At 30.6% G+C, this 9,373-nt stretch overlaps 1 protein-coding gene across 1 annotated transcript; it reads left to right on the forward strand.

Annotated features, from left to right (window-relative positions):
• Window positions 1-1,054: 1,054 nt before the first annotated feature.
• On the forward strand, window positions 1,055-3,694 carry alpha-PheRS (phenylalanine--tRNA ligase alpha subunit). The gene is made up of 6 exons (XM_088205905.1): window positions 1,055-1,107; window positions 1,176-1,459; window positions 1,522-1,879; window positions 2,406-2,683; window positions 2,749-3,097; window positions 3,164-3,694. The coding sequence occupies exons 2-6, from the start codon at window positions 1,178-1,180 to the stop codon at window positions 3,385-3,387; spliced, it is 1,491 nt and encodes a 496-aa protein (XP_088062031.1). The 5' UTR covers window positions 1,055-1,107; window positions 1,176-1,177; the 3' UTR covers window positions 3,388-3,694.
• Window positions 3,695-9,373: the final 5,679 nt, after the last annotated feature.

Genomic DNA, 9,373 nt, shown 5'->3' on the forward strand with positions numbered 1-9,373 from the left:
AGCAGATAAAGGGTTGAATATTTTATTATTTGGCCCTGTTATTATTTTGATTACTCATTTACGATAATTTAGTAACACAAATACAGCGTTTTAGATAGCGATTTTAAACAGAACTATTGGCTCGGGAGCTAAAAACAATTTTCTGTAATGGAAATGTTTGTTCAAAAATTCAGAATTTTTGTCTAAGGGAGGTGAAGTTACTGCCGGAATAAAAAAGGTCATTTTGTATTTTTTATTCAAGGTCAACTTACTAAATATATACCGGTTACATGACAATTGAACATTTGACAACTGAACATAGAGACAATCGCACACAGTGACAATGAACAAATGGGACTATTAAACGCAAAAAAGTTTGAAATGGTATTGTTGGGGCTATTTTTATATAGATTTTTATTATGATCAAAAATTGGCGGCACTCTGGTAACTTTTTAAGTCTGGTGACGGTTTTTTCTCTCTCGGCTAGCAATCTCCGGCGCATTCGGACGCGTGCCATCGCGCGCTCGCGCCCCGTTTATTTACTAACATGTAACAACTTCATATCGCAATAAATTACTACTGTAGCGGATCAATCTGTGTCTGATTACCACCCGTCACCATCCCGTCGCCAAAGTATGAATAAAATAAATTGTTAAGCATTCATTTGGATCATTAAACCATCACGAAGTCCTCATAACTTAAGGGTTTTTTTTTATTATTATATAATGATCAATTGATAAACATAGATTAGCTATAGATATGCAGCCATAACGTCCTAAAATTTGGTCATAACAAATTATTGATAAACCAATACTTTATATAAGTAATAAGAACAACCTAAACAGAATAATAATTTATAAAAAAACAGTGTATATATTTTAAGTTATATCTGCAATAATTAAAAAATAAATGTAAATCAAAGAAATTTTTGATATGTGGTCAAAAAAAATTACGATAATTTTAGAATTGTCAATGCCGAAAAAGGGTATATTTTTTCTTTAGAAATATTTCCATAAAAGGATAATAGAATATTTGGCAAAAAAATAATTTGTGCAATGGCAACACTAACCGAGTTGGCAATTGCTTGACGTTTACAAGTGTGTCCTGTGGCCTTGCATATAAAGATAGGTTATAAAACAATCTACGATCTGTTGCGCGTTTTATGAATGAATCATTGTTTAATATCCAATTTTAAGCTATGGCCTCCGATTTGGTTGAGAAAATATTGGACTGGTTGGATAAGCGTGGAGATGTGGATACACTAGAACTTGCATCATCCTTTAATGAAGACCACCAGAAGATCGTAGGCGCCGTGAAGAGCATAGAAGCTCTGGGCGAGTTGATCGCGTCAGAAACTGTAACCACCAAAAAATGGGTATTGAGCGACGAAGGAAAAGACGTTATGAATAATGGTAGCTATGAAGCTCTCGTATATAACTCTGTACCTACGGAAGGAATTGAGCAAGCGGTTATAATGAAGGTTTGTTTAATGCCTTATTAATTCATATTCATAAATAATAATCACCAAATTGTATATTATAGAAAGTACCCAATGCAAAAGTTGGTTTTAGTAAAGCAATGTCTTCTGGATGGATAGTGCTCGATAAAAGCGGTGGAGCGCCTTTAGTTAAACGGAAAGTAGATTCTATAGCCGATGTTGTTCCTGAGCATTTATCATCTATTCACAAAGGTTTAGATGCTGATCTTCCAGATAGTGTTAGAAATGAATATAAAAAACGAAAATTGATCCAAGAGATGGTCATCAAAAGTTTCTTATTGAAGAAAGGAAAAGAGTTTATGACCACCGTCACTAAGTTAGAAACCGATTTGACGACAGCGATGTTGATGAGCGGTTCATGGAAAGATCAGAAGTTCAAGGAATATAACTTCAACGCGTTGGGTATGATTTATTATAATTGAAAACTTTTAGTCAACTGTAGTTTTTTCTATTAGACTACATATCGCTCTTCTCGCAAATATTAATGAAAATTAAAATGTTATACATACATAGATGACCTTCAATCATGTGCAGACTTAAATAGCTTGATCTTATGTGACGAGTATGGATTGTTCAATCCAACGCAGTCGTTGAAACTTGCAGGAGAATCACAGTATAACTGCAATAATTCCACATAATATAAAAATCTAGACAGTAAAAAAAGTATACAGCTATGTTGTTTGAAAATGTTTTTTTTTGTTTTTTACTTAAAAAGAAATGATAAAAAAATATCTATTGCAATATATTACTATGAGTATACTAAAAAAAATTACATGATTGAATTCGATAAGCATTACAAACTATATAGTTCTTTAGTCATGAAAACCAATGTTGTTACATTGGACCACTAAGAGTTAAAATTATCTAAAAGTCATTCAAGCTACACAGCAACTTGATATTATTATATTATATGTTATCATAATTTTAGGTGTATCACCTGAGCCTGGTTTTCTTCACCCGTTGCTCAACGTTCGTAACGAATTCAGGCAGATATTTTTCGAAATGGGTTTCTCAGAAATGCCGACGAATAATTATGTGGAGAGTTCATTCTGGAACTTTGACGCACTCTTCCAGCCACAGCAGCATCCTGCTAGAGATGCTCACGATACCTTCTTCATGCTGGATCCGCTCTTATCTTTCAAGTTTCCCATGGAATATTTAGAAAGGGTCAAAAAAGTACATAGTAAAGGAGGTTACGGCTCACAAGTATGTTCTTAAAATATTGATTATTTATTAAAGGATCAATTATTCATACATAATATCTTTCATAGGGCTACGGCTATGAATGGAAAATAGAAGAAGCTCAGAAAAATTTGCTTAGGACTCACACGACGGCAGTTAGTGCTAGAATGTTATATGCTTTAGCTCAGCAAGAACAATTCACGCCAAAAAAATACTTTAGTATAGATAAAGTATTCAGAAATGAAACACTAGATGCCACTCATTTAGCCGAGTTCCATCAAGTCGAAGGCGTAATAGCCGATCGAGGTTTAAGTCTTGCCGATCTTATTGAGACACTGCATGATTTCTTCAGTCGTCTCGGATTCCATAAAATGCAATTTAAACCAGCGTATAATCCATACACCGAGCCTAGTATGGAAATTTTCTGTTATCATGAAGGTAGTATAATTATATGTAATACGTCATCTCTGTTTAATTAAATTTATTAAATTACATAATTTTTAGGTCTGAAAAAATGGATCGAAGTCGGAAATTCTGGAGTCTTCCGACCTGAAATGTTATTACCGATGGGTTTGCCTGAAGACGTTAACGTAATAGCTTGGGGTCTTTCTCTGGAAAGGCCTACTATGATTAAATACGGTTATAATAATATCAGAGATTTGGTTGGCCCAAAAGTCGATCTTAAAATGATCATGGATAGTCCATTGTGCCGACTCGATAAAGATTGATAGTTCTATATTTTTTTGAATGAATACAGTATTCGAAAAATTGTTTGTGTTGCTTGGCAATAACTTAGTATCATGATATTTCGGTATTTATCAGTTTAAAACACGGTTTTGTAATTAAGGTCAGCAATAATACGATGCTCGGTCAAGGTTTTAAGTTAGTATGTATTTATTGAATGAAATTAAATATTTCGATTTAATTATATCCTTTAAAAAATACAATATTTATAGATAAAATGTGAAACCTTTTTCGGGATTGTCCTTTTTGTGTTGATTTATTTATTGAAATAAAATTATTTCAAAAAAAAAACAACTATGTATTTTATTATTAAGATTGTATTTTTTTTTGGTCAACAAATTAAATGATCAGAATTTAAATCAACTTTTGGTCAGAATAAAAATCAAATCTCGATCAGAATTTTAAAAGTCTGATCGTAATTATATTATTCAGGGTGAGAATAAATATCAAATGGTTAGAACAAAAATGGCATACGGTCAAAATAGTAATATAGAACGATCAGAATTAATATAATGAATGGTCATAATTATATTATTCAGGGTCAGAAGTAATATAAAATAGTTAGAATCAATATAGCACACATCGGAATAAAAATATAGGACAATCATGTGAATTAAAAAAAATATAATATTTATAAATATATGTAAATGGACAATAAATTATTTATTGTAGAAATATCTTATAAAATATCTCGCTCGCACCAAAAACTGTTAATCAGATCATTGAACACCCCTTGAATGACTCAACGAATCTATGTAATTGTATGTAGGACACGAAGGTATTCAGAGTGACGAACGAAGCGGGAATAACGACAGAGCAGCGGTGGAGGGCACATTTGGTTTGTTGTGTTGACATCTGACAATGTTGCGAGCCCAACCAAACAAGTTGGCTCTAAATTGATAATGATAATCACAGATTGACCAGTTGTACCAATCTTAAGCATTACAGCAATAACAACACTATACCATTGTCAACTAGGAAAAATGATCATGTATAATAATTATTGAAAAATGTGAAGAATATATAATTTGGTAAAAGTATTACACGTTATAATTTTTAACTCACTTAACTCGGACCTAAAAAAATGCAAACTGATATAATGTACTTGTTTATGTATTTTGACAACTTCTTATCTTGAACCACCAATTTTCTGCCAAAGTGCATTTCGAGATTTGGTCAACCGGAAAAAATATAACGTTTCGATTCTAATAGTGTTTTTTTTTCCGATTAAGGTAATCTCGTAAGCCGCAGATATCTTTCTAGCAACCTAATATTTATATTTGTAACAAAAGAATTTTTTATTATGTATCTTTATCGATTCGAAATCCAGTAGTCGCTGATTTTTAGTGTAAATATAGTCAACCTTTCGATCTTTTCTGATAAAATTTATCACAAGATTGTTTTTAACACAATATCCAAAATCGTAGTAAGTGGAATTATACTAGATATAATACATGAAAATGGCAATTCGTTCTCTGTGATTATATGTGTAAAAAATAGTATACGTAGTCAGAAGAAATCAATAAAAATAAACCGATTAGCTAATTACATTCTTAATGTATTTTTCTTGTAATGTCTACTTAACTTGAAATATTTTTTAAATCTTAAAAAAAATACGGGTACTATTAATCACTACGAATAAATAGTTTCTCTAAATTTGGAACGTCTTCTCTTAAATTAACCACAGTGCTATTGTTTTCACTATAATCGAGCAAATGTTCTCCACGAAACTAAATATATTCCAATAAAATTATAGCTTGTCATTACTACTATCTTTATTTTCAATAAAATATATTTTAATTGAATACGAGATTTTCATATATTGTATCTAGTTGACTTATAATATCATATGTTATTTGTACGCATAATTAATAACAACTAACAACCTCTCAATACGAAATAAATATATTTGAGAATCACTTAAACTTAGATACTATTAACATTAAACTGACGCAGAGACATCATTTCAGCTTTTTTCGGAGGGGACGGGGTGGCAAAAGTTGGCCAGTCAGTGGTAATTTTTTAATATTTCCATTGCATTAAGATTCATAGTATTTCATGCACTTTCTCTGTTTAGAATCCACGTCAAAAGCAATAAAATCGTGCCGTTGCAGTGGAAACGCTGGATTATCTAACGTTCATATTATGACTTATGAGTAAGAATCAAATGATGCATATCTAAACCGAATTTTGACTAATAGTAGAGCGCAAAATACAATTATTCCTTCTCAGAAGTCAAAAATCCACATCAAAAGCGCTCGTTACCTAGCGTTTCCACTGCAACGGCACCAACACGATTTTATTGCTTTTGACTTGGATTTTTGACTTCTGAGAAGTGATAATTGTTTTTGTGCCTTCCTATTGACTAAAATTCGGTTAGAATATACTTTAACATATACTATCATATTAGAAAATATCGGTTAGAATAGCTATCATATTTTAAAAACATTGTGTAATATGTAAATGTAGGCAAACTATGAAGCAATATGCGAGATGCGACGTCAATCTGTATTTCTTCTTCCTCTTATTTACCCCTGAGAGATTATTATTTTGGATTTGACCAAATGAAAATTTTAAAACTAAAATTAGTATTAGAACTTTTATTACGTAGGTTTGGTTTGGGTTTGAACAGCAAATGTACCTTTCGCAACTGTTAAATTGAGTTTCAAAGACATTTTAGAGCAGCATATAATTTCACTAGCGCCTCTTACTTAAATTATATTTTCGCTAGTAATGTATTTGGACTGCACTAGGGAAAATATAAGTTAAGAATACACATTCACTGTAACATATTTATACCGCATGTAAATAAATAATGATAATTATGTAAATGTGTATATTACTACGTATAGAAAAGTTTAAATCATAAAATTTTACTAGCACCTGTCAGATAAATGATGTTTTCATACTAAAAATATATATCTACCGGTTAAAATGTATTCAGATATGATTTCACTGAAATAACATGTTTTAAAAATACTTTTGGGATAGATTCGAGACTGTTTTTTTAGGGATTACCCAAAATTTTTTGGTTTGGAATCAAGGACATTTCAGCTTTATTCGGGAAGTCAGTGGTCATAATTTTTAATATTTCGATTTCATCAGGATTCAGAGTATTTCATTAAATGACACACATTTTTTCTAGGCAAATTCAAGGGCGAGAGGCAAATGCTTCCACCTGTCCCCCTTCCTCAAATGACGATCCTAAGCCGCCGGGTCAGGTAGGTCTACCCGTAATGTTCGCTGATGGTAATCAACGGAGCGGGTAGAATCTATCTTTTTTTTCCCGCAAAAATGAATGAATGCTTATCTATTTTTAAAAAATATTACGATTTTTCTATGAATAGAGCTAAAAAGGTTCTGAATGTTGTCACATGAAGTTCGTAAAATGACACTAGATTATTTTTACGATGTTACTAAGAGATATTATAATCAATTTAATTTGATATACGTTGGCTCTGTTCTTCCATTAATGACTGAAGTTGCTATTAAATTTCTACGTAAATCTCTTTTTTTTTAAATTAAAATAAAAGTGTAAGTAGTTGAAAGATAATTAGGTTTCAATTTCGATTTTACGCGACTCGTAGATTGAAAATCATCGATAAAATAATTTTAACAAATGTACCAGTACAAGTGAAAACTTTTTTTATTAAAATTTTTCATTAAAATGTAATTAAATTTTAATCATTGCGCGAAATACTCTCAAAACTGTCGTTTTCATGTAGCAGGCGGCAAAAAAAGACCTGTTGGTGAAAGGTTATTTAGCTTTCTTCATAAATACTGTCTACTGCAATTGGAACTCATGACGCGACTCAAAATTCACTGCCATAATCAGATTGCCATCAAACTTTTCTATAAAAATATACCTTGTTTGTTAGCCAGCTTTATCCGCCATCTTGTTTAAAAATGTCGGGTATCCAAAAAAAATATCATTGGAAAAAGTGAAGGCATATATATGTTTTATTGTAAAAATTGAAGTACATTTTTTACATATTTTTATATACATAAATCCAGTGGCGTAGCTAGAGTTTGTGCCCCTAAAATTATCTAATACAAAAATGACCTTTCTGAAAACTGTAGCTTAATGCATGTCCTCAATATGGCAGGCCTTTTGCCCCCCCCCCCTAGCTACGCTACATATCCATCACATATTATGTATGCATGTTCAAAACAGTTTTCAAGTGTCCATGATTATCAAGTCATGCCTCTAACTTTATATCTACTAACAAATAAAGTGAATTTCGAAAAAATGTTAGTTTATTTATTTTAATTTGATGTAAAATTTATCTGTGAAAAAGTGTTTTATACCTACTTTATTATTGTTTAAAATCACATACTATTTTCAATCCATTTATAAATGCCGTTTATTTTCTTACTAAAAAAACACATATGGAATACTTGTGTTTTGGATAACAAGTGGAAGTTGTGACGTTCACTGCTTTTGTATATATTTCTGAGAAATTTCCTTTGTGTCTTCTGTAGCAACTACTCAATTTTTAGGAAGTATCCTACAATTTCTAGTATGGTTGCGTCAAATATAGCGCGTAGACTGACGCTAGGTCCGACGTCCTTGCGTACTGTTTTTGTTTGTTTTTACATCGTTAGATTTTATTTGAGTATGTTTGTAAAGTGATTAATCATTGCGATTATTATATATGCATGTATTAAAAAAATAGAAACGGTCAATCAGCATTACATACCGGTAAAAGTTCATAATGTGGTTCGCTCGTAAAAAAGTCTCAACAACAAGACGAATAATTTCTACTTTCTAATACCACTATAGATGTATAATTTCGCTGCTCTGAAAGTTCGATCGTCAAAAATTCGCACGATTCGAAACACATAATCGTAGCGAGAGCGAGTTTTAACCGAGATTAACTTTTAATTGCATACACAAAATTCACAATTTCGACCAAGCGAAAATATAATGGCGATATGTAAATATTTATGAGGTTACGACCGTTATTATAAATATTATATAATTTATTGTATAAACCGAATCTGACATCTGACGGTTGAAAACAATTATAATACATCTTAATTAATCAATCTTATTTTAATTATTGTATTATAATAATTAATTCCTTATTTCTTAAAAACTCATCCTATTACTAATATGCATACATCTAAAATAAACACAACTATTCTAAAATTATTTGGGAACTCATTAGATCCTACACTTCAACCAGTTTCGTGACATTCAAAATGTATACATTATTATCATTACGAGAATATATTTTAAAACTGTGGTCTTGCATCATCATTTTATAGAAACACTGAGAACCCAAGATCTTGGAACAAGTTCAGTTCTAACATTGTTTTTGTATTGTTAATTGACATTTCTACTGGTTGGCACAATATTTCATTGGTTTTATTTTACATTTTTGTATTAAGTTGAATTAGGTTGATTTAAACTGGGAACTAATCTCTTTTCAATTCTTAAAATTATTTTTTCTCAATAAATAGTTATCTAATCAAGTAAATTTAAAAAAAGTGACAGTGGTTAATGGTTTCCATTTGCACATTAAAAAACATGTTTTTTGTTGTAGTTGTTTGGTTTAATCTGAATTGTTAATAAAAAAATCATCGTTTTAGTTAGATCTACAATTCAGATTTATTCTATATACTATTAGTTTGGGAGTTTGAACAGAGCAATAACGATTTATTATAATTACATGACGATAAAATATTGTATCATATAAAACATGTTTGGAAACTTTCGATTTATATCTTTGATCGTTTTTTAGTTATTTTTTTATTAGTAGTTCTAAAGCAACGATCCATTTTTTTATGACTTTATTTAAAAAGAAAAGACGATTTAATTTTTGAGCTGAATTATTGTTTTATGGAAAAATCATTGCTTGTAAATAATTAATTTTATGTACAATCTTAAGCAATAAAATAATCTAATATTACTGTTAAATTGAACAAAACATTAATTTTTTATCTTATCCAATTAATTAAATAATT

Source organism: Plectrocnemia conspersa, unplaced genomic scaffold (genome assembly GCF_051122295.1).
Source record: "Plectrocnemia conspersa isolate PC_06_02 unplaced genomic scaffold, ASM5112229v1 ptg000001l, whole genome shotgun sequence".
In the NCBI taxonomy this organism is placed as follows: Eukaryota; Metazoa; Arthropoda; class Insecta; order Trichoptera; family Polycentropodidae; genus Plectrocnemia; species Plectrocnemia conspersa.

Coding starts and splice junctions, on each gene's coding strand:
- alpha-PheRS (XM_088205905.1), top strand. CDS start 1,178: ATGGCCTCCGATTTGGTTGAGAAAATATTGGACTGGTTGGATAAGCGT. Junction 1,880..2,405: donor ATATAACTTCAACGCGTTGG/GTATGATTTATT, acceptor TCATAATTTTAG/GTGTATCACCTGAGCCTGGT. Junction 2,684..2,748: donor AAGGAGGTTACGGCTCACAA/GTATGTTCTTAA, acceptor TATCTTTCATAG/GGCTACGGCTATGAATGGAA.